The sequence below is a fragment of the Juglans microcarpa x Juglans regia genome, chromosome 6D, assembly GCF_004785595.1.
Source record: "Juglans microcarpa x Juglans regia isolate MS1-56 chromosome 6D, Jm3101_v1.0, whole genome shotgun sequence".
Taxonomy (NCBI): domain Eukaryota; kingdom Viridiplantae; phylum Streptophyta; class Magnoliopsida; order Fagales; family Juglandaceae; genus Juglans; species Juglans microcarpa x Juglans regia.
Window position 1 is genome coordinate 25997416 of NC_054604.1, and position 26091 is coordinate 26023506.

Here is a 26091-nt window from a genome sequence, read left to right on the forward strand (position 1 = left end):
CTCTACTTTCTTGCCAAGCTTATAAAAAAAGAAAATAATTTGTATAATTCTAGGGTATGCAAAGTTCCCGTAATCCATTTGAAAAATGAGGACAAATTTAAGATGTACATGAAAATATATATTTTTTAATGGCGAGCTTATTTTTTTCAAAAAGAGCGTACAAGATTTACAAACTTTAAACTATATCTAACAACATCCTTTTAAAAATAAATGTTGATGTTAACTTTGGATAAATGGATAGGGAGGATTTGGATTTAAGTTTTTAAAATTCAAATATTCAATTTGGGACATAAACTAAAAGTTGGATTTGAATTTTAAAATATATTCAAGCAAGATTTTAATCACTTAAAATTTTGTCTCAAACTATATTTATAAAAAGTGACTTCAGCTTAGTCTGAGAAATAAGTTTCAGATCCATCTAAAATCTATCTATGCATAGAGTTTTAAAATGTGTTGATTTTCTTTTTTATCCAAACTCAGGGTAGACAAGGATTAATTAGGTTAATATTTTAAATAATCACAAGTGCCTTCATCTAGTTACGAGTTGCAACCAACATGGAATGCGATACGCCGATATGGCAGCTTTTGATTACAAAGATGGGAGAATATTAGTAGAAATTATTTCTAAATGCTAGTGTGTATGTTGTTAGTGTATATGCTCTCATATCATGTTAGAAATGTAATGCAATTCTTTGTATTACTCAATTCTATTCATTAAGGCTACACAATATGGCCTATATATAAGAGGCCAAAGGTTATACAAGATGGTTCTAAAGTAACGTGAGATTCTCTACTTAATTCTGCATATAGACTTTTGGTTAGTTTGAATAGTGAGATAAGATGATATGATTTTAGATAAAAATTAAAAATTGAATAAAATATTATTAGAATATTATTTTTTAATATTATTATTTTTTTAAGATTTGAAAAAATTAAATTATTTATTATATTTTATATAAAAATTTGATAAAATTATAATAATGAGATGAAATAAAATAAAATGATTTATGAATCCAAACGGACCTAAAGATTTTTATAAGCGATCCATTATGTAGGACTGTGTGCTAAATAGTTAGCATTGTTACGTGTGCTGAATCGATGGGATAATCAGATAAGACCTTGAGTTAACATGATTAGTATTTGGAAAATAAGGGTCAAGTTTAATAACCAACATCTCCGTAGATGGGCTGAAATAGGACATCCTTTATTGAGCCTTTCCTCTTCATTGAAGGCTCTTTTTTGTTTGTTTTCTCGTTCGGCTTGGAAAATTGAAATTTGCAGAAAAATAATCTGTAACATTTTTCATTGAGTTGACAACATGTTTCAGAGCATTTAGCTGGGGATCTCTAGAATTTAAAAAGGCATCAACATTACAAACAACCAAGCCCATTTAACATCACATAAGCGAGCTGGACCATTCATTTTCTTGAATGTGTTGCTGGCCTAAAGAGGTACAAGACTCCAAAGAACATTGGATTCAGAAGATCATATCGGCAAGCAATGCATTGATCAGTAGTAGGTTAGCAACTCTTGTCAAAGGGAATAATGAGAGGTATCAGACAAGACATCCATCAAATAATGGTGGGGGGGGCAATACCCACTCAGCATTGCCATAAGAAGCCCGACTTGAGCAAAAGGGATTTTTACAACAGACATTCTTCTGACTCTCGGCCGACATGATGTAAAGCAATCCCCACCTGTTCAAGAAAAATATTTGGTACAATGGTAAAGTTCTTTCTAGCATACAAGAATCAATAACAATGGTAAAGTTGCTTCTAGCATACAAGAATCAATAGGAACCTAACCCCAACCCAACAAACTCATTTTACACAATTGAAGCTCTTGCACGCAACTAGATGGTGTGCTTTACTTTTAGAAAGTCTGAAAGAAAGTGATAGAACCTGGGTTCTGCCATGGAATCAGGGAAAAAATAAAGGAGAAAATACCTTTCATTAATTCAGCTTTTAGTAGTTAACCATAAAGAGTTCATTAATTCCATTTCCATCCATCCAAGTTGCACTTGCATTAACCATTCTATTACCGAGATAAGTGTGAAAACTACCCTTTTGAAAACAGTTATGGGTAGTGACACAAGTCTCACGCTGGACACACCATCCGGGTCTTGTAATGTTACAGATGGGTTAAATTACAAATGAGGAATGATATGAAACAAACGGATCCTAACGCTATAAGGTCAGATATAATAGTTTAAACTACATTCTATGCAAAATATGAACTTCCTATTACTAAATTTTGTTAGGTTATACTCCCGGAAAGCTGCGTAAAGCAAGGTAGCTTCATCCTAGTGGCTACCCTGCACAACTTCTGTTTGCCTAGTCTGTTGAGTGTCACTACTCAAGTGTTGGTCCTTCCTGCCAGACCTTGGATCTTCATGCCCAGGAACCTTCCCAAGTCTCTCCTGCAAAAACAAAGTTCTGAAAAATGAGCGAGTGAGCAAATTTAAGCAAGCAGAAGCTTATTTATAACTTTTAGGGGAAGAGAAGAAAGGAAAGGGAGGGGGCGGATGGGTGGGCGTTTGATGTTAATAGTTAGGACTCCATCAGCTTTGGTCAATTGTGTTCTAAATAACGCTCCGGTGATATACGGCATCCAACCATCCAAACAGTTATGAACTTCTGCCATACTACTTACAAACCAAACCTAGAGTCAATTCATTCCTTGTGGCATGGACAGGGACTAGGTCAAGTCTGGTAAGGACACAAGAGCCAAACACTATAAGAAAAATGAACATTTATGACGAGTTATTTACGACAAAATGACTATTTGTGACGAGAATAGACTTATTTTGACAGAAAATAATTAGCAGCAAATAAACAGTTTTCTTATAGTGAAAGAAACCCATCAAATTAAACCATGACCCGACCATCACCTTAAGCAAGGCATTCTCCGCGAGAAGCTGCTCATAATCACTCCTGATCCGGCTCACTTCTGATCTGAGATTGGCATTTTCTTCTGTCAACAATTCAGCACGCTGGGCCAGCTCATCACATTCCGCCTGACTCCAAATCATGCACATATAATAATCATTGAATTCATTGGCCAGCAAGTGATCCAGGGTAGCCAGATAGGATAAACAGATATAAGGACAGCTTCCTTACCTGCTTACGCAATCTGGATCGACGAGCAGATTCCCTATTCGATTGCTTCCTCCTTTGTCTCTTAAGCTCTCTTTCATCCTGAATCCACAAAATGGATAAGATGCGCAGCATAACATACATACAACAGCAAGGGTTTAGAAAAAGAAAATGCTGCAATTTGGAAGAAAAATAGTTGCCGTTCCATTTAGATCCAATTAATGACCAAGGATTAAGCAATAACAAGCAATGAAGAGGAGAGACAAAGCCGACACACACACACACAGACTATCCCACCCACCCGGCCCTTAGCATGAAAAATCATCACAACATTTGAATCCCGGATAGCAACTAACTTTTTATTTTGCCCACTAAAAGAAAAGAAGCTTTGCATGATGCAAAACAAACCATTTAGAACATCAAATTTGCATTATATTCAACAAACTTTCAAAATTAAAGTGGTAACCTAGTATTATAACTTCACTAGAAGTTATGAACTTGTAACAATACCAAGATAACTTTTTCAAAATTTAGCTTGCAATGAACCAAATGAAAAGCATGAACAAGAACCAGAAAGGAAGAAAAGGGATAAAAACTAATGGTTGTTTGCCATAACAACTTGCTGATCACCGGGTGAAAAAGCTAAAGAGCTTCGGTGTTCACTTAAAGGAAACATGGTATCCTTCAATATTATCAACACAGAAACTAGATACACACTTTTTTTGATAGGTAAGAATAAAAGAAACTAGATACACAATTAATGATTATAATACAATTTGTAACATATAAAGCAGACATCCCATGCCGTTAACATTTTCCTCTATAAAAGTCTTATTTATATTTTCTTCTCCAACATTTTCCTCCCATTATGGGATGGCATTATCTGGGTTGACTTGGGTTATGCCCAAGAGGGTGGTGGACCTCCTAGCATGTTGGAATAGGCTCAGCTGGCTGGGACATGGAGGATGGTTCCTTTGTGCTTATTGCGGTGTATTTGGTTGGAAAGAAATGAGAGATGCTTCAACAACAAGGAGAGAACAGTGGGGCAAAACTGGAACTTTTTTGTATTTTCTTTGGTTCAATGGTTTTCTGCTATTGTACTAAAGGGAGGGAATGTTCATGAGTTTTTGCTTTCTTTTCAGCTTGCTAGAGTGTAATTAGGTGTCTCTTTTGTATACTTCCTGTGTACATGGGCTTTGCCTAGTTGCATTCGATCAATAAAGTTTATTACTTATCAAAAAAAAAAATTCCTCCCATTGTTTACCTCTACTATAAGACAAGAGGGGAAGATGACTTGTGGGATGAATAGCTTAGGAAATCGGAATGGTCAACATGTGGGAGTAACCAAAATTGCAGAGGGGACAAACTTAGTGAAACAGAAGGAGTATCAATATTAAGAAGTGATAAAAACATAAGAGACAGGACCACTTCACTAAAAAAACCTTAAATGACATATCTCACTGTGAAGATGATCCAAATGGAAAACTTCCCATGGTTACGTCCATAACATTCGCAATCCATCACAAGCATCAATAAAACATGAAATCAAATTTGAAAGACAGAATAAAACTGCTAACTCTTGACTTGCAGCTTGGTTAAAAATATAGATTATTTATTCCTTATTATTTATACTCTCTCTTATCCCTTTCTATACCAACTGAGGTTTTGCTAGCTCATTTTTGCGTTAAATCCAACTAAAAGTTATGCAATGATTGCACAAAAACATTGCTTTTTAAGAGTTTAAACAGGAGCTTAAGCACACATCTTGAAATTTCAAAAATGAATCTCTTGCTGCAAAATACCTATTGGCCAGTCCTGAAATCCCTTGCTAGGAAAACAATCTAAAATTACATACATATATATATATATATATATATATATATATATATAGACACACCTACATACAGAATAAATATAGATAATACAGATAAATATATATATATATATATATATATTGATAGGTAAACACAATATATATATATATATGAATTATAAGCAAAAGAGCAGAGCACCCAAAGTTCATTTAAAAAGTTAGAATCCAGATGTGACGTCAATATTCTAGACTCAGTTTAGTGTGCGAGAGAGAATTAAATAAACCAAATTTACACATTACAATAGTCAAAATTATTTCTTAAATCTTTAACCTGGTGCCAGTTTTGCCACCATTCAAAATGAAAAGTTAAAACTTATAGATGATAAACATTTTTTTCCACAAGAAAATACATCAATATCTCAATTCAATACAACCTGAAAGTGAGAATATTGGCAATTCCAACGCTTTAAAGAAGCCTTGCAACAGATACATTTAATAATACTCCCCGAAAAGATTAAGGGCATGTTTAGGAAGTGAGATGAGATGAGAATTCTAAGAATAGTAGTGAAATGGTTGAGTTAAGATGTTTTATTGGGTTTTGGGAAATGAGAGAGAAAAAGTTGAATAAAAATATTATAAATTTAAAATATTCTTATAATATTATTTTTTAATATTATTTTTGGTTTGAAATTTCAAAAAGTGGTATTGTTTTTTGTGTTTTATTTGGAAGTTTGGGAAAGTCGTAATGATTAAATGAAAAAGTTGAAAATTTGAAATTGAAAAGTGTTTGTATTTGAGTGATCTTGGGGAAGGAAATTATGAGAAGTCTTGAGATGAGACGAAATGAAAAATAAATGAAAAATAATATTGTAAGCACCACATATATCATCAGTTCATGGTAGTCAAGTAGTCAACTCACTAAAACCATTCTTTCTTATAGCACTGCCACTGTTTTGTTTAATGCAAGTCAACCCATTATGGAAAATTCACACGACATGAAAATGCCTATCTATATTGAAATCATTACTCAACAGAACCATGAAGACCATAAGAAACAATCACTTTAATAAACTTGTTTTGATTTAATTTTTTTTTATAAGTAACTTGTTTTGATTTATTGACAAGGAAAATAAAACTTTAAAAATCAATGCACCCTATTAGAATATACGTCAAATAATTAAATTCACCTCTTCCCGTCAACCTAAGATTTCGAAACAATTAGTTATTTAATATGGTATTAGAACAAAGGTTTTGAGCCTAAACCTTGACTCCACATTTCACCTCACATTTTAATTAAATATTCTTTTTTTAAGTAAAAATGCATTAGGAAGACATTTCAATTAAATATTCCACGTGTTGGGTTCACTTATTAAGGGATATATTGACCCACGCTTGAGAGAGAGTGATAGAATATAATTAAAATGATTAAATCCGTCCATTCCCATCAACTTAAGCTTTTGGAATAATTGGTGATTTAACACACCCAAATAAGACAATCAAGCAACTTAAATATTTTCAGCATGCAGAGACTTTTTTCCTTTTAACGAGAAAGATAATATATTCCGTTATCACCATGTTTCATAGCAAGCACTCCCAACTTCTGGATAGGAAAATTCATATAATTCTCTTACTTTGTCCATAGAGAAGATTCATAAGTTTTTTTACTAATTGAAGATAACCATGATTTAAGCAAGCAAAGTGAAGTATCAAAACTTCATTGATTCGGATTCACCTGTAGCCAAATCTGTGGCTGAACATTGTCCCGTGATCCAGTAACAATTCCTCCTGCAACAGGAGTAGAAGGAGCCTTCCCACGCATTGCAGGTATGGCTGATGAAGTTGGAGCACCCCAATAATCCATTCCGATATTTAGATTTGTCGTGGGACCAGCAACAGCTAAGGGAGCAGCACCTGCACCTGACATCGGCACCATAGCCATTGCTTGATTCATTATTGTATGAGGTGTATTTGGTCCTCCATTTTGAGGACCATGCACGGAATTGCCATTCTGAGATGCTTCAGCTGTAAAAAGACACATGAATTCTTCTTTAACACAGATCATTGCAGCTATAGAACAGCAGAAGAAAATATTATTATCACGTCTTTTTCTTTAAAAACTAGAAAATTATTGAACCTTCAAAAGAATCTTGACCACCCCCTGACTTCGGTTGTGAGTCCTACAAAAACCAAAGAAATTAAGATGTAGGACTTTTCCTGTAACCGGAAAGAGAGAGAAGAGGAGCACAAAAGACAACCAACTACACGAGATTTCCCCATGTGATGATGACAGACAAACATTAATCTGGACAAATAACAACATGCCAATTTAGGTGACCATCAGTGGAATGCATCTTAAGAAGATCTCTCTAAACTAACCTCAAAGCAAGGTAGTCAAAGAAGACTTGGCTAACTTAGCATACACCTAAAAAAAGCACGTTGGCATAAATAAAAAAGATCAAGAACTGAAATAGTCTATTTGAAACTATAATTAATCATTATTGTTCTCATTTATGCTTTCAGTTGTGAAAAATAGTGATTAAACAATATAAGGTACTTTTACATTTTCTAAGAAAGAATTAAAGTTAACCTCTCCACATAAACCTTCTATGAATTTATTTTCTGTGTTTTACCACTCCTTTTATCAATATTCACCATTCACAGAGTGTTTCGAAGTGTCTGCACCTCATACTTTGATGCTTAGCCTTGCATAAGTGTAGCACGACACCTTAATTAATGCTTTGCCCCCTTAATACTAAGAAGACAAACTATAGATGAAACACAAGTAGCAAAATGACTCAAAAATGAAAGTAAAATTGGTATTCCAAAGAACTAGTGAAAATAACTACTAACACAAAGCACCACAAAGCAGTTCACGCATAATACATGTGTTACCACCACCAGGATGGATAATCAGCAATCATTTCTAGCAAGGCTTTGGACTAGGGTGCTACCCTCCCCACCCCCCATCCTTGCTTGGGCAGGGTGGCTATTTTTCCCCCTGCCCCATCCATACCCACCATCCGGAATTTGCAAGTCCAAAAACAACCAACAATCCAACAAACCAAAATCCATCTAAATCACACAGATATGTGACTAGATCTATCAAATCTGATCAAGATCAGAATATATCTTATCTTAAAAACAAATCTCAGACCCAAGGCAGCACCGTGGGTCTAAGTATCAGAGATAGAGACCCACGGCACTGCCGTGGGTGTAGAGACTAAACAACCCACAGCCGCACCCATGGGTTGTTTCATTAGAGGTGACAGCCTTGCGTTGGAGGCGACGATCATTAAATCCAACTCAGTTAAAGCCTTTATATCAACCAATTCCACATAGATCTTTTTACACAGCTGAAGCATCAACTCAACTAGAGCAATTTTTCATCAAGATCTAGTAGTAGTTATATGAGATTACCAAAATATGGGTAGTTATATGGTTAGATCAGAGACCCACCTAGATGTTTTGATTGTCAGAATACTAGTTTGTTTCGAAATGCCGAAGGATTAACACCACATACACATAGCCAAAGAAACTCTGGCTCACAAAACATGCCAACAACATCTAGTAAATTGGACATAATAAAGCCCAAGATGACTCAAATTCAAGCTTTATCGTCAAAAAGGTCAATATCTCTAGCTCAAATAAGGAAAAAGAACAAAGTGAAAAACCAATTCTTCCAGGAAAAAAGATAGAAATCAATAATGTACCAACCACCATCAAGATCTCATACAAAGAAAATTTTTCAGCATATTAGTGGTAGCAATACAACACAATGAGCAATGTAACATCCAGGAGTGGGTATAGGAGGGTGGTGGTGAACGGAAATTGAGCATTACCTAGTAGGGAAAGGTTCTTACAGTTTATAATGATTCATAGGGGTTCCAAATGTAACAGTGACTAGTCCTTTTTTAATATAAGCCTATATCGTTTTCATTTTATTTAGGACGTTACAAATGGTATCGAAGTCCTAGCAATTAGAGATGTGATACTTGAACCATGCCATGTACAACGAATGACCTCATGAGGACTTCGAAGGTTTATGAGGAGGATATTGTAATACTTGGATCAAGTATGCAGGCATGCTAAATAGGATCTCGCATTGCTTGAAAGGGAGAATTTCTTGCAGTTTATAATGCTTCCAAGGATCTCTAACTAAGACATTGATCAGTCTATTTAGAATACAATCCCAAATATGGTTCCTTTGAGCAACTTCGATGGAGTTTAGGGCTGAGTTTCATGATTTTCTCGTCTTGTTTTCTATATCTAGTTAGGTGTTCCTCTTGTATATTTCCCTGTGTACTTGGGATACGCCTCTCACATTAATAAAAAAATATTCAAATACTTACAAGAAAATATACGTTAAAATGTAGTTTGGGCTTTCCTTAAATTTACAAAGAAAGTCCATGTCATGTATTCCCTCCCATTGGGTCAATATTAAAAACCAAAACTTCACTGATGCACTAAGATAGGAGCAATATACTCATGACACAGAAAGTTACATATCAGAAAAGAGATGCAATTAGCATGGTCCTAGCCCACCCAAATCAATAAAAAAGTGTAGCAAGTATGCAAAATAAATGAACTAAGTGAAAAAGCACATACACTTTGAGAATTTGCATCACTTCCTTCACTCGAACCTTCACTTGCACTTTCAGCACTGCATGTCCCAAATTATTCCTCGTAAGCTAAAGAACTTTGTTTTGTAACAATGTTAAATACAGCAATGACAATTAGATGTTAACATACTCAGCAATATGCACAATCAGAACAGGATCAACTTTTTCAGTAACGACAGGTCCATTTAGGCAATATATAAATATATATATATATATGTAAAGGAACATTTAGCTTGTTTCTTTTACTTATCAAAAAAAGGAACATGAATCATCACCGCAACTAAAGATTCTCAGGCCCTATAACCATGAAGACTATAACATATGATCACTGAAAACATAAGAGGTATATAAGTTAACAACAATCATGAATTTTCATGAACTGTATTGGGGATGGAAGTGAAGAGAGAATCCCCAAACCCCCTTCCCTCCTATCCAAAAGTCTCAAAGAGTAAGCATTCAATAATAATTAGCTTGGACCCTTAAACATTAGTCAATAGTCAAAATCATCCTAACACTAAGCATAGCTTGATTGCTAAAAAAATTGTTTAGAACCATCCTATCAATACGCATAGCTCATTTACCTTTTAGAATGAACCCCATTAGCAGATGCACCTGAGGTTTTAGCATGCTCATTATTCTTCCCTGTTATCATATTCAAACTGCCTAAACTTCCTTTTGATCTTTTGATGGGCAACTTTTCCTTCACCTCAGATGGTTTACCATCTGTTTCCATGTTGCCAGTTGTGTTTCCCTAAGAGTGAATTCAAAGTTACTTATCATGTACTTGAACAAACAAAGGCATGCCTTTCCAATACGAAAACATAAAACACAGTAGTGTAGGAAACTCACAGTAGCCTCAAGCATGCCGTTTGGAGGAGCCATAGCAAAAGGACTAAAAGGATAAGGTCCCTGTTATTCACACACAGAACATGAGACTATAGTAAAAATTTGAGACTGCAACTAAACCATTTTGTACAAGAAAATACCGGAGGAATAGATGGGTGAGCATATATGCCACCATGGGGATACATTGCAACATATGGATGTGGAGGGGTACCATAGGGAGGCATTATATGCTGCAATAAAAAATTATGTTAAACTTAATAATTCCAGCCAGAAGAACATGAACAGACTTTCTGCAATACTGCCAAGATCAAGAGAAAGTCATAGATGCAAATCATTAAAAGTGAACAAGGAATAACAATGGAGCATATAAACTTTTGAAGTGAGTTAGGCTTAGAATATTACTTATCAAAAAAAAGTTAGGCTTAGAATATTGACTTGTCAAACACCAAATGAACATTGAACTAAATGATAATTACGCTCAATAGAGCTTTAAACGTAGAACTTCCACATAGCCTAACTGGTTCATGTTCACCTCTAGATTGAAACATTTTTTGATAATGAACAATATAGGGTTATTATACAAACTTGACATGGAGAAGGCATATGATCGAGTTAACTGGAACTTTTTGTTACACATGCTTGAAAGGTGACTTGGAGAGAGAAGGTGCTCTTGGATCAAATTTTGTATATCTACCGTACATTTCTCCATTTTGGTGAACAGTACTCCAATGGGCTTTTTCGGAAGTTCGAGGGGATTGAGGCAATCCCCTATCTCCATTACTGTTTGTTTTCATAATGGAAGCTTGTAGTAAAATGATCACGGGTCTTGTGGAAGGTGAATTTCTATCTGGCTTTGTAGTAGGGGATGCAAGAATTGGCACACTTGAGATGACCCACCACTTATTTGCAGATGACACTCTTATATTCTGTGGTGTTGATCACAATCACATTCAAACTTTGCGGGCTCTTATAGTTTGCTTTGAAGCAGCATCGGGATTGAAAGTGAATCTTTCCAAGTCAGAATTAGTTCCAATTGGAAATGTTCCATGTGTTTTGAGCTTCGCCAACATTATGTGGTGAAAAGTCTCTACCTTGCCAATAAAGTATCTCGGTCCCTTGGGTGCTTCCTTTAAGTCGCAGTCCCTCTGGGATGGGGTGTTGGAAAAAATGGAGCAGAAACTAGCGAGTTGGAAGAGGATGTATTTGTCCAAATGTGGTAGAGTTACGTTGATAAAAAGTATTCTATCCAACCTGGCTACTTATTTCTTATCTGTATTTCCAATACCATGTAAGGTCGCATACCGGCTAGAGAAGTTGCAACGAGATTTCCTTTTCCTTTTTTTTTTTTTCCCGGCCCGGGGGGGTGGGGGGGTTTAAATGAAGAATCAAGTTTCATTTGGTGAATTGGGCTACAGTTTGTAGCCCAATACATGAAGGGGTTTGGGAATTCAGAACTTGTTGCTTTTCAACAAGGCTTTATTGGGTAAGTGGTTGTTGAGATACAGGATGAAAGGGGAGCATTGTGGAGAGTTATCATAGATTTAAAATATGGTGGAGGGGGGGTGTTTAAATGAAGAATCAAGTTTCATTTATTGGGCTACGGTTTGTAGCCCAATACGTGAAGGGGTTTGGGAATTCAGAACTTGTTGGTTTTCAACAAGGCTTTATTGGGTAAGTGGTTGTTGAGATACAGGCTGAAAGGGGAGCATTGTGGAGAGTTATCATAGATTTAAAATATGGTGGAGTGTGGGGAAGATTGTGAGCAGACCACATGGGGTGGGGCTTTGGAAACACATAAGAAGAGGCTAGACAAACTTCCATCAATACACACACTTTGCAGTTAAGGATGGTTCCATAATTAAATTCTAGAATGATCTATGGCATGGAGATCGAATCCTTAAGGAAGCCTACCCAACAATATACAACATCGCACAAAGATAGGAATTTATCAAAAAAAACATCGCACAAAGATGGGAGGCTTCAGTAGCATAGCTCATGGATCTATCTAGTGGCTCTCCTCAATGGAATATCTTGTGTATAATTGTAGAGTGAATGGAGGAGCTGATACGATTTTGTGGTCACTTCCAAGAAGGGAAAATTTACTGTACAGTCGTACTATAAGTCCCTTATGAAACATTCTACAAGAACATTCTCATGGAAGAATATATGGTAGACTAAGGACTCGTTTTTTGGACAGCTTCACTAGGGAAGTTTCTCACCTTAGATAATCTAAGGAAATGCGGACTCATTGTGTTGGATTGGTGTCATATGTGTAAGACAAGTAGGGAGTCTGTGGATCACCTATTATTGCATTGTGATGCAGCCATGAGTTTGGGAAATGATATCTTTGCTAGAGTGGGGCATCATTGGGTGATGCCAGAAGGGTTGTCGATTTTTTGGCCAGCTAACAAGGGATTCGGTGTAACTTTCAAATTGCAGCTATGTGGAAGATGATACCGATTTTTCTATGGTATTGGTGGTGCATATGGATGGAGAGGAATGGTCAAGTTTTAAGGATTGTGAACGGACAATGGACAAGATTAGAACTTTTTTCTTCATACTTTATTCCATTGGTCAATTGTAATAGACTTTAATGCCATGAACGTACATGATTTCCTTGTATCTTTAGACAACCATGCATAGGTGTTGCTCTTGTCTATGTCCCGTGTATTTGGATTCACCTTTTTTAATAAAATTATTATTTACTAATAAAAAAAGATAACTTAGATTGAAACAATGAAAAAATGATAAGTTGGTTGGATGCAAAAAGCTATACTTGTCTAAAGGGGGACGAATTATAAAGAGTACGCTATCTAATCTTCCCACGTATTTTCTTTCACTTTTCCCTTTGCCAGCAGGGGTTGCAAAAAGAATTGAGAAAATTTATCTCAATTTATTATGGGGAGGTATAGGGAAGGAGAAAAAGTTTCATTTGGTTAGTTGGAACAAGGTTTGTCAACCAATTTCTTGTGGAGGATTGGGGGTGAGAAATTTGAGGATGTTTAACAAAGCACTTCTTGGGAAATGGCTTTGGAGATATCATTTAGAGAGAGATGCTTTATGGAAGAATGTTGTTACTGTAAAATATGGGAGTGAGTGGGGGGGATTGGTGTTCTAATGAAGTTAGAGGAGCTTATGGGGTGAGTTTATAGAAGTTCATTAGGAAAGGTTGGGGGGAGTTTTTGAAACATATTACATTTAAGGTGGGGGAAGGGAAGAGGATTCTTTTTTGGCATGATATTTGGTGTGGGGAATCAGCTCTCAAATTTTATTTTCCCTCTCTTCTTAGGATTGCAAGGGATCAAAATGCTGCTGTGGCAGATTATTTCCAACATACGGATAATAATATTCTGTGAAATGTTGACTTTATCAGAGAGGTAAATGACTGGGAAGTGAATGATGTTTCAGATTTTTTGGGAAGAATTTATAATTCAAAAGTGATGCAGGGAAGAGAGGACAGTTTACTGTGGGACCATGCTGGAAAGTCCATATTTTCTGTTAGTTCTTTTTATAAGGTGATGACTTGTCATTCTGGTTGTGCTTTCCCTTGGAAAACCATTTGGAGAGTGAAGGTTCCTACTAAGGTGGTGTTTTTCAGTTGGGAGGTTGCTCTAGGGAAAGTTTTGACCACGGATAACCTTAGAAAACGTGGCATGTGCATTGCTGATTGGTGTGTCATGTGCAAGAAGGATGGTGAATCTATAAATCATCTCTTTCTTCATTGCGAGGTGGCAAAGTCTTTATGGTATGAGGTTTTGAGTCGGACAGGTTTATATTGGGTGATGCCAAAGGAAGTTGTAAATCTTCTTGCATGTTGGAGAGGTTTTGAGGGAAAAAAATGTGTAGCTGCCAGATGGAATATGATTCCTTCGTGTTTAATGTGGTGTATTTGGCTGGAAATGAATGGGAGATGTTTTGAAGACAGAGCATTCTCTTGGAGAACTTTGGAATTTTTTCTTTTCTACTTTGTGTTTGTGGGCTAGGATTTTTGTAAGGGATGATGATAATGTACTGAATCTGTTTTAGTCTTTTTCCTGCTTCTAGAGTGTAGTTGGTATTTCCTTTGTATACTTCTTGTGTACTTGGCCTGTGCCTATTCTTGGTAATAAAATCTCTTAAAACTAGGCTCAAAGGTTAATATACCACCCAAATTTAATCTATGTAAAAATTATAAAAACCAGTCTCAAAGGTAATGATACTATTAAATTATCCCATTCCATATTATAAGCAAAAGGTTCAATAATCATTATCAATGCAAAAATCCTATATTATCCATGTAGAATGTATATACCTGGACGCCCCACATATAGGGAGGCGCTTGGGGACTTGAAGCCAAGAACCCATGTGGAGGTATAGGAGAATATGCCTGTTGAGGAAAAACATGACCACCTCATCTAAAATGCAAACATGATATGAAACATAACTGCCCGAATAAAAGACTTTCACTATAGAACCTGAAATCCCGACCAGTCAGGATTAACCACACCAGTGCCAGTAGCCGAAGACTGGTCCTGAAAAATAAAATAAAATTGATTGAAAAATGGCAATCATCTATATGAGAGTGAGACTACCCTCAAGCTTATCAATAAAGAAAAGTTAGGAATTACTCGAGTACCTGCGTAGTATTAGAATTTGTGGCAGGAGGTGTCTTCGGCTCCTTCTCTTTTGCCTGTTTATCCGTGTCGCTGCTACCCATGTTTTGGGATCACCACTTCTCCAAAATTCCTCGCACCATACTACAACATAAGCACCACCTACATCATTAGGCACTATCTTCCTCCAGAAGTTCCCTATGAAACAAAGAAAACCACTGTAAATAAAATAATTAAAATGTTGTGTTTCAACGCCGAGTAGCTCCCCAAGAAACTAAAAACAACAACTATGTCGTATAAATCGCCTTGACCACAATTGAACGTCCAAACAGAAAAAGAAAAAGAAAATCTAACATTCAAAATTACACGAATTCTATCTATTCCTACGTATTCTACATGCAAATAATTACCATAACAGAAATTTAGCAATATGAACCATGTAGCAAAAAGAAAATCTCAGTTACCGGATTAAAAACTCGGACCAGCTGAAACCAAATCGGATCCAAAACAATATTGCAACACTTTGGTAGCAAGAAATCCGGAGACGAAGAAAGTGAACACGGAGGTCAATAAGTTAAAAGGTTAGGCCAAGATGGTAAATGGATGGCAAGGAATTGGAGAACAAGGAATTAGGGGAGGGATCAGAAATTTAGGGTTCAATGGTCTGGGTATGCGTTTCGTTCGTTTTGTTGAGGGCGAGAGCGAGTGAGGATTCACGGCATGGATCCTGTGTGTCGCCGTACGGTGTCGCGGTGTCCCACTGTCCGTGGGGGATTTTTTCTTCTCATTTCCATTTCTGTGCTTTCTAAATCTCTTTTTCGCCCCTGACTGTCGGACATCTTTCGGGACGTATCCTGTCGGATTTGGTCCCATTTTGGCATTTTATATAAATTTTAGAATTGAACTGAGATAGGTCGATTTTGAGGATTTAAGAATTAATATGAATCAATTTATTATTAAAATTGAAATCGATTTTATTTCGGTCAGATCCAATCTAATTTTTTTTATTTATCTTTTAGACGTATGTATATATATATATATATATATATAAAGTAAGGTTATATCAATAACTTAGTAATAACGATGTTTATATTTAAGATTAAAATTTTATAAGATTAATTTTATATTATATTAAATGTTTTATTAATTTTATTGTATAAGATTAATAAATATGAATAATAAGATTAAAATCACGTGTTATATTAATTAGTAATTTAAGATATAATATATATAAATAATATAATATAAAAATTAAAAAATATATATACAATTTGTCAATCCAGTTCAAATCGCTTTTCAAAATATGAAAACTGATAATGAATCAGTTTCAGTTCTTAATAATGAGAATCAGACTGATTACAAACTAGACCAAATCCATCAATTTGGTTCTGTTGGTTCAATCAATTATTTAGTTTTTTTTTTTTTTTTATGCCCTTAGTCATCCTCTCATTTTTACGTTTTTGTTCATGATGTTGATAACTTGATATCAACGGTGGATAATATTGATATTTTTTTATGGCCCTGTTTGAATAGTAAAAGTGTTTCATCTCATCTTATCTTATCATTACAATTTTTTTAAATTTTCACACAAAATATAATAGACAATTAAATTTTTTCAAATCTTAAAATAATAATAATATTAAAAAATAATATGCTAATAATATTTTATTTAACTTTTAACTTTCATTGTAATTCATCTCATTTCAACTTACTATCCAAACGGCACCTTAAAAGCTTGTTGAGGGACTGAGATGATCTCATATCATCTCAAAAATTCTCATAATTTTCTTATTAAATATCACTCAAACACAAACACTTTTCAATTTCAAATCTTCAACTCTTTCATCTAATTATTACAATTTTCTCAAATTTCTAAACAAAATATAAAAAATAATATTACTTTTTCAAATTTTGAAAGAAAAATAGTATTAAAAATTTATATTCTAACAATATTTTTAACTTTATAATACTTTTATTCAATTTTTTCTCCCTTATTTTCCAAAAACCAATAAAACATAATAACTCAAATTATTTCACTACTATTCATACAATTTTCATTTCATCTTACTTCACAACAACATGTTTTCTTCTTCTAAATTGACATTATCTCTACCAAGTTAATACTTTCTTCATCAATGATTACTATTGATAATAGAATAGTCAATTGAAATGTACATATAAATAAGTATAATTAAAAATAACAAAATTTAAAATGAATAGTAATATTACTTTGTCGATAGAACAACCCCAAATTCTCTTCCCATTTATTCTCATCCAAACTTAATAGTTCACTCATTATTAGGTACTTGGTTTGATCACAGAACTAAGTAATAATTATCCCCTCTTTCTACTTTCTGATTTATAATTAGTGAAGTCCTTTAGTAACACGTCTGACACCAACATATTTAGCAACCATATAATTAGTAGAAAGACACCAACATGTCTTTCCTATGCCAATTTAAGACATCGAAATGCATCGCATTTCAATCCGCTTGTAGTCTCCAATCCAGTCGTGCATCACAATCTCAACTCAAATTGTATCGAAACTGTCAAGAACTCACTGAGATGTTTGGTCGGCCCAAGGGAAGAAGAGTTGAAGAAGAATATATGAGTTTGTCGGGACGGCGTCGTCTAATTAAAGAAGGAAACGATGTCGTCTGGAAGTGGAAGAAACTATGCATTTTATCTTTAGTTAAACTTTGCGTTTTAACTAGGTTGTGCATTTTGGTGTCTATTATGTAGCTAGTATTTCCTACAGTCATTTTATCATTTCCCGCTCTCTGTTACAAGTTGTTATTCTGTAAGTGTTGGGGGACGGGTCTAAGGGGAAAGTCAGAGAATGAGCAGAGGTATCTTTGAGCTTGTAACTCAGTGAATTTTCTCTAGACGAAGGGTACCTTGAATGCCCATTGTATCTCAAGCATAATATGAATTTATGAGAGTTCATTTCCATTCTATCCATCCTTGTACTATTTAGCATCTCCTTTCTTATTAGCAACCCAAAAGGTTCTTAACAATTGGTATCATTGAACCGACGATCCCATAGCTGACGATACTCATTCCAAGCAACAACAAGAGGCATTGCAGCGGCAAGTTGGTGCCCCCATGAGGAAGGTATTCTGGAGATGAGGGAACACTTGAATCAGATTACAAACATAGTAAGAATTTTTATGGCAAATCAAAACAATACCCCTAGTAGAGAGCTTCAGATGATGCATGATGCTGAGGGACTATGATTCCAGAAGAGGCTTCAACCGTGGTGTTAGACTGGAGTTCCCTCATTTTGAGGGTGATAATCCTATGGGTTGGGTGTTCAAGGCAACTCAATATTTTGAGTTCTATGCAAATGCCTCCAGCCGATCATCTATTAATGGCCTCTTACCATATGGATGGTGAGGCCTTGGTATGGTACCAAGATGACCTTGATGCAGGACAGTTTACGTCATGGGAAACCTTCATTAGAGCGTTGCTCATTCAATTCGGACGTAGAGCTTACGACGATCCTATGGAGGCTCTCACCCGTCTCAAGCAAACAATCACAGTATCAGCTTACAAAGCTCAATTTGAGAGCTTATCTAACCGCTTGAGAGGGCTATCCGACCACTAGAAGCTCAGCTGCTTCCTAAACAGTTTGAAGGATGAAATCTGCTTGCCCATTCGGACGTTGAACCCGATCAATTTAAGTGCTGCCTTTAGGCTCACCAAAATTCAGGAGTACTTGCACAGTAATAGGAGAGGGCTCAAGCAAATCTCAGATAAATCGTCCTCACCTTCACCAATAGCTCTTTCACAGTAAGTACCACATGGAGAAAACAACAGTAGATGTTAGAAAAATTACCAACTAGTGAGGAAAGTTTCTTCAAGTTACACGGATGAAAAGAGAAAAAATGGCTTATGTTACCATTGCAATGAGAAATGGAATCCCTCACATAATTGCAAAAGCCCTAAAATCTATTTTTTACAAGGTAGTGAGGATTCGGGAGAAGGCCATATAGAGGTGGAGGAACAGACGTCACTGAAGAAGAGGAGACCGTGATGTCTACACCAGCTTTAGGGGAGCTTGAAATCTCGTTGAATGCAGTTTTAGGTACTCCTAGCTCTAGTACCGTTAGACCTTAGGAAGAATTGGTAATGAGAACGTAGTCATATTAATTGATTCTGATAGTATACACAATTTTTTAGACCCTTCCATTGCTCACAAAACCAGATTACACATCAATAATAACATGCATCTTTTGGTGAAAATTGCTAATGGGGAGATTATTTGCAGTGAAGGTTTCTGTGATGAGGTGAATATTAAGGTACAAGGGCATCATTTTCTGACCTCGTTCTACGTACTTTTCTTGGGATTGTGATGTTGTATTAGGAGTTAAATGGTTAGAAACTCTAGGTCCTATAATATGTGACTTTTCAAAATTGTTAATAGAATTTTTATATGGCCAAAGAAGGGTATGGTTGCTAGGGTTGGGTTTGCAGCATATCTCATTTGAGGGTCAGAACAAGGCCATCTTAAAATCCATATACAGAGGGAAGAGGTTATTATTACAATTATTCCATGAGGAGATGAATGAAAAAATGAGCCCATAGATGCAGAAATTAGTAAGTTGTTGAGTGAGTTCAAAGGGGTGTTTGAATAGCCCCAAGGGCTGCCACCCCCATATTCTCATGACTATAAAATTGTTCTGAAGGGACACAACCCATTTCCACTAGACCTTACCGCTACTCTTACTATCAGAAAATGGAGATTGAAAAGATTGTTATTGAATTGCTACAATCATGGGTGATTAGGCCCAGTTCAAATCCCTTTTCATCCCATGTTTAATTGGTGAGAAAGGCATATGGGAGTTGGCGTTTATGAGTTGATTAGAGGGCCTTAAACCATGAGACTATAAATGATAAATTTTCAATACCCGTCATTGACAAGTTGCTGGATGAAGAACACGGTTCTAAGGTGTTTTCTAAATTGGATTTACGCTCCGGGTACCATCAAATAAGGGTAGTGCAAGAGGATATTGAGAAGATAACATTTCATACTCATGAGGAGCATTACAAATTTCTCATTATGTCCTTTGGATTTACTAATGCCCATTCGACATTTCAATGGCTGATGAACCAAGGTTTTGGACCATTCTTGAGGAAGTTTATATTGGTTTTCTTCGATGACATTTTAGTCTATAATAAAACATTGTTGGAGCATTTAACTCATTTGAGAAGGGTTTTGAAAATTTTACAACAACACAAGTTGTTTGCCAAGTTGACTAAATGTAAGTTTGGAATGAAGGAGATTGACTACTTGGGCATATGATACTAGTGAGGGAGTCAAGGTTGACCCAACCAAGATCTCCTTTATGTTAGATTGGCCGCTACCCGTGAATACAAAGTTGCTTAGAGGTTTCTTGGGCCTTAGAGGGTACTACATAAAACTTATAGGAAATTACGAACTTATAGCTGCCCCACTAACAGATTTACAGAAGAAGAATGCTTTTGATTGGGATGATAGGGCAACAAAGGCCTTTAATGACCTTAAATTGGCAATTACACAGCCACATGTTCTCAGGCTACGAGATTTTACACAACCCTTCATGATTGAATGTGACGCAAGTGGGAGAGGAGTGGGGGCAGTTTGATGCAATCAGGCCAACCTATTACTTTCATGAGAAAGCTTCTAAAAGGAAAGCATTACAACTATCCACATATGAAAAAGAGCTACTAGTTTTAGTAGCGGCCATCCACAAATGACGTCATTATCTTTTAGGCCAATCTTTTATTATTAAAATAGATCAGTAAGCCCTAACATTTCTATTGGAGTAGCTGGTTGGCACTATTGTCAACTAAATTAATCGGGTATGATTTTGTTATCCAATACAAAAAAAGGGAAGGGAAACAAGGTAGCAGATGTACTCTCAAGGAAGCATGAGTTGGAGGGTAAAATAGAAGGGTTGTTAGCTATGATTTCTTTCCCAAATGCAGATTGAGTTGTGGAGCTCAAGTCTACTTATGACCTATCAACTGAGATGAAAGATGTTGTAACCAAACTATCTCAAGGGCAAAACAGAGAATGTGGCTACCAATTGCAACAAGGGTTGCTTCTTAAGAGGGGGAAGATTGTCATAGTCTTGGATTCACCCTTCAAAGAGAAAGTTCTTCATTATATACATGCTCATCCATTGATAGAGCATTTTGGATATTTAAGAATATATCAAAGTGCCAAATGAGATTTTTATTGGACAGAGATGAAAATGGACATAAAAAAATTGGTGAGGAAATGCATAATCTGCTAGACTATAAAATATGAAACCACACCACCTGCAGGGCTTTGAAAACCCTTGCCTATTCCCAATCAAGTGGACAGACATCTCTATGGATTTCATAGAGGGCCTCCAATATCTCAAGGCTATAGTACCATTTTTGTAGTAGTGGATAAATTTATGAAATTTGGGGATTTTATGGCCCTAGCTCACCCCTATATAGCATCTACTGTGGCACGTGTTCTTAAACTCGGTATTCAAATTGCATGAGCCACCGAGAAGCATAGTTTTAGATAGGGACCCTATACTCCTCAGTTCATTTTGAAAAACACCTTTCTCATTATAGAGTTTATCTCTAAACTACAACTTTGCCTACCATTCACAGTCAGAAGTCTCTAAACAAATGTCTAGAAGGTTATTTGAGGTGTTACACATGCAACAAACCAAGGAAATGATCTCAATGGTTCGCTTCAGCTGAATGATGGTATAACAGCAGCTACCACACCTCAACTAAGTTCACTCCGTTTGAAGCTTTGTATGATCCCCCACCCAAGCTTCTGCCCTGTATTTTGGGAACGTCAACAAATGAATCAGTGGACCAATTTCTCTAGAGGAAGGGTATCTTGAATACCGATTATATCTCAAGAACAATATGAATTTATGAGAGTTCATTTCCCTTCTATGCATTCCTTTTACTATTTAGCTTATCTTTTTTTGTTAGCAATCCAGAAGGTTCTTAACAAAAACTCTCTTAATTTGACCAAGATAGGAAATGAGTAAGTACCAATTTCTTGCCCCAAATTTCATTTCATAGTTACTATTTTTATTTTTATATATTGTGCTAGCTTAGCTACAAAGCGTGGTTTTCCTTCTAGTTCTCTTGCAATTCTCATTTATCTTTTTAATTTTATGAAATAAGTTATCTTTTAGTCTTGTTTGTTTTTGTAAATGAGATACGATGAGATGAATTGAGATTAAAGTTAAAAGTTAAATAAAATATTATTAGAATATATTTTTTTAATATTATTTTTATTTTATAATTTTAAAAAATTGAATTATTAATTTAATTTTGTGAAAATTTGAAAAATTTTTATTTTTTAAATAATATGTGAAAACGCAGTTTTATTTTATATTTTCATAACCGATCCTGCACGGCCACAAAGCCTAGCAAAAGCCCAGCCTTTCGCGTCTCTCCGTCCCTCTCGCCTCAGGATGGCAGCTGAAACAGAGCAAATGCAGGACAAAGAACAAGAAGCGCTGCGCCTCAAAGCGCTAGCAGAGACCAAATACAACAACTCCAAACTCAAGTCCGCCCTCAAGTACGCCAAGCGAGCCCAGCGACTCGCCCCCAACCTCGACGGCCTGTCAGAAATGGTCACCTCCTTCAAGATCCTCCGCGTCGCTGCTGCCCGATCCCCCGACACCCCCTCGCCCGACTGGTACAAGATACTCCAGGTAGAACCCTTTGCTCACATCAACACCCTCAAGAAACAGTATAAGAAACTCGCCCTAGTCCTTCACCCCGACAAAAACCCTTATGCCGGGTCTGAAGAAGCCTTTAAGCTTGTCAGCGAGGCCTTTCGGTTTTTGTCGGATAGGATTCGTAGGAAAGAGTATGACATGAAGCTCAGGATTAGGATTCAGGAGGAGAACGTTGTGGGTTTGGCGGCTGCGGAGACGTTCTGGACGGCATGTTCGATGTGCCGTTTGTTGCACAAGTTTGAGAGGAGGTATTTGGGGCATAATTTGGTGTGTCCCAATTGTAAGAAGAGCTTTGAGGCTGTGGAGGTTGAGACCGATGATGGTAATAAGTCTGGTGGGGAAGACGCCGGGGTTAGGGTTAGGAGTGAGAGACTGAGGAAGAGAAATGTGGGTGTGGTTGAGAGATTTGGAGTTTTGGGTTCGAAGACTAAAATGGGTAGTGGTTTAATGGGCAGTGGAATGAGAGCTGAGGAATTGGAGAGGGAAGAAGATGGTGTTGATCGTGATGGTATATGGAGTTGTGGAAGGTTGAGGAGTTGGGGCTTGAAGAGGAGGATGAGAACTGTAGGGGAGGTGTTGGAGAGGTCAATGCCGAAGAGGGCAAAAACTGGGGAGGAGACGATGACATTGGCAGAAATGCAGCAGGAAGCAAGGCGGAAGGTGCAGCAAGAGAGAATGAAGGAAAAGGAGAAGGATGAAAGAGAGAAGAGGAAGGAGAAAGAGAAGGAGAGGCGAAGGGATTTGAAGAAGAGTGGGGATTTAGAGATCGAGAAACGGGGAAGTTCAAAGAAGAGTGGAGATTCAGATATTGAGAGGCGTAGGAAGAAGAGCGTGGGTTTGGAAATTGAAAGACGCAGGAGTTCTAGAGGTGGGGATTTGGAGATTATGTCGGTGGAGGATTCTGATTTTTATGATTTTGACAAGGATAGAGTGGAGAGGAGTTTTAAGAAAGGACAAGTATGGGCCATCTATGATGACGATGATGGAATGCCAAGGCATTATGGTTTGATTGATGAAATTGTTTCAGTGATTCCTTTTGAGGTGAAGATGAGTTGGTTGGATCTTCAAAGTAATGGGGATGAGGGGCTGATATGTTTGGAGAAAATGGGATTTCATATTTCCTGTGGGAAATTCAAGGTTGCTTGGAAGAATTCCATTAACTCGCTGAACGTATTTTCACATATTGTGGATTGTGAACAAGAAGCAAGAGAGGTATATAGAATTTATCCAAGGAAGGGTTCGGTGTGGGCTCTATATAATGAGGCAGCAGTGGATGCTGAAGGAAGAAATCTCTCTGTTAAAGATAAGCGGTGCTATGACATAGTTTTGTTTATGACAAGTTATAGTGAGATGTATGGTTTAAGCATGGCATATCTTGAGAAGGTTGATGGGTTCAAGACAATATTTAAGAGAAGGGAGATTGGGTGTCATGCTATTAGATTGCTTGAAAAACATGATCTCCGGTTGTTTTCACACCAGATTCCTGCCAGGAAACTTTCTAGTGATGAGGCTCCAGAGATTTTGAAAGACTGTTGGGAGCTTGATCCTGCTTCTCTTCCTCCAGATTTGCTTGGCATTGGCTGGAAGAGATAATTCTGGTTAGGAAACCTGACTGCTGTGTGTATAGCTTTACATTAATTTAGGCGTTTAAATGCAGCATGTTAATGTACATCAAAGATCTCTTTGTGAACTAATTATGATTGAGTCACTGTTTCTGATTTTTTTAGAAAATGACAGTACTCCTTAAAGACAATATAATCAGTTTCTAATTACATTATCTTGTCTCTGGTATCCTAAGTACCCAAAATCATAATATTAATGCGCATCGGATGTTGAGCTGAGGTCAGTTCTTTATTAATAATAATTAGTTGAGTAATGGATGGAGTTATGTGGAACCTATTTAAACTGAGTTTAAAGTGTGTTTGGATGTTAAAATGAGTTTAGTTCTTTTTATGGGAAGTTGAAAAAGGTTATAAGTCCCACGTATAAGGAGGTTTTGAGTTGAGATGAGTTTAGTAATTTGAGAGTTGGGTGTTTGGAGGTTAGACTCAACTTAAAATTAGATTGAAAATCCAGCTGAACTGAGTCTTGCAACCAAACCAGGCTTAGGCCCAGTTTGTATTCGCAAGTCATCTCAACTTATTTCAACTCATCTCACTATTATTCATTATTATTCATCAACTTTAACTCACAAATCTCACTACTATTCACAACTCATCTCACTACTATTCACAACCCATCTCAACTCATCTTCGAATTCAAACGATACCTTAATGTTCTATAAATTATCATCTTCGTTTGTGTTAATGCTTTCTAAAAATTGTCATCATTATCTTTTGGTCTTGATGTGTGCAGCAATAGTCTTCTCAGCTCTTACGGTCTTGACAAAGAAGTCCTGAAAGCTATAGTTGGAAGGACGTGTATGCAGCCAAACTATGATGAAGTGTTCTGAAAAAAGAAACTCTTAAAGCTATTCCAGTCTTCTCAGCTTCCTTATTATTTCTCTGCATCGATATGCACCATATTGACAGATTGAGAAGATCATTTTCCATAGAGCTTTCCTTTGTTGATTATCAAACTGACGTTACTAGAGCACAATAGAAGATCTATTGCCCGTTAAGGTATTACCCATTCCAATCTCAGAAGCCTAAAGACAGCTTGTCGTAACAAATTGACCACGGTTTATCCACTCTTCTTGCACATACAGGACAATTTTTTTTGTTTCGGTATTATTGGTCAGGTGCTGGCCATAACACATGATGACAACACATGGTGACATGGATCATTCAAAGTGGATTTCATCTGAGTCGAAAGTGTGAGTAGAAATGATAAACTTGTATGTAATATAGTTGTAAAAGAATTGTAGGTGTCGGTACTTGACAAAAAAACAGTAAGGGAAGTAGACAATGAATGATTGGATTGTGGAAAATATATATCGACTTGTGTTTTAATCTCACTGCATGTTGACAATACTGCATTTCTGAGAGTTATATGCATTCTAGTTTCTGTTCTGGCTTTAGTTTGGTGTGTTGCTTGCAGGTACGCATTATGAGAAAGAATGAAAAATTCAAGTACCTATAGCTGTATTGCAATGATGAGAATTGTTCATAGGAAAAGCAGTGATTATATCTGTTATTTGGGAGTCGTTTTATTTAGCAGTGATATTGTTTCCTTTCAAAAGAGAGTTGAGCGCTACTTCATTTGGGAGTCTAATAAAATGTTGAGTCTTCGTTTGCGATTTGTATTGAGTTTGGGATTTATTCCAAATTTATGTTTGAAGGAGTTTTCTAGATTTCTATAATAAGAGAAATACTTTTTATCCTGAAAATGGGTTCCGAATGACTTTTTTTTTTTTTTTTTTTACTTAGTGATTAAGGAAGTGTTTTTTAATGATGT

General features: G+C 36.3%; 2 protein-coding genes across 5 annotated transcripts; one reads left to right on the plus strand and one right to left on the minus strand.

Annotated features, from left to right (window-relative positions):
* Positions 1–1962: 1962 nt before the first annotated feature.
* Positions 1963–15807, minus strand: LOC121234753 (bZIP transcription factor 16). Of its 3 annotated transcripts, none has more exons than XM_041130839.1 (13): positions 15430–15807; positions 14989–15109; positions 14828–14884; positions 14665–14739; positions 10514–10603; positions 10377–10436; positions 10109–10278; positions 9514–9568; positions 7043–7085; positions 6641–6930; positions 3120–3197; positions 2891–3016; positions 1963–2419 (listed from the first exon to the last, which is right to left on the minus strand). In XM_041130839.1, the coding sequence occupies exons 2-13, from the start codon at positions 15067–15069 to the stop codon at positions 2303–2305; spliced, it is 1242 nt and encodes a 413-aa protein (XP_040986773.1). In that variant the 5' UTR covers positions 15070–15109; positions 15430–15807; the 3' UTR covers positions 1963–2302. The 3 variants fall into 3 exon arrangements, with proteins under 3 accessions (XP_040986773.1, XP_040986771.1, XP_040986772.1); XM_041130837.1 differs by having other exon boundaries at positions 14989–15163; XM_041130838.1 differs by having other exon boundaries at positions 14989–15183.
* Positions 15808–22350: 6543 nt separating this feature from the next.
* LOC121235094 lies at positions 22351–25714 on the plus strand. 2 transcript variants are annotated; one of them, XR_005934510.1, is made up of 3 exons: positions 22351–24293; positions 25051–25316; positions 25436–25714. XR_005934510.1 is itself a non-coding variant. In XM_041131327.1 (2 exons), exon 1 carries the CDS (start codon positions 22426–22428, stop codon positions 24286–24288), a length of 1863 nt encoding a protein of 620 aa, XP_040987261.1. In that variant the 5' UTR covers positions 22351–22425; the 3' UTR covers positions 24289–24293; positions 25051–25714. The 2 variants fall into 2 exon arrangements, 1 of the variants encoding a protein (XP_040987261.1); XM_041131327.1 differs by having other exon boundaries at positions 25051–25714.
* Positions 25715–26091: the final 377 nt, after the last annotated feature.

What these genes read in the sequence shown, in the direction of transcription:
- LOC121234753 (XM_041130839.1), bottom strand. Translation starts at nt 15,069, where the DNA reads ATGGGTAGCAGCGACACGGATAAACAGGCAAAAGAGAAGGAGCCGAAG. An exon ending in CAAATTCTAATACTACGCAG is followed by an intron (nt 14,885 to 14,988) that starts GTACTCGAGTAA and finishes TTTATTTTTCAG; the next exon opens with GACCAGTCTTCGGCTACTGG. An exon ending in CCTATATGTGGGGCGTCCAG is followed by an intron (nt 10,604 to 14,664) that starts GTATATACATTC and finishes TTTTTATTGCAG; the next exon opens with CATATAATGCCTCCCTATGG.
- LOC121235094 (XM_041131327.1), top strand. Translation starts at nt 22,426, where the DNA reads ATGGCAGCTGAAACAGAGCAAATGCAGGACAAAGAACAAGAAGCGCTG.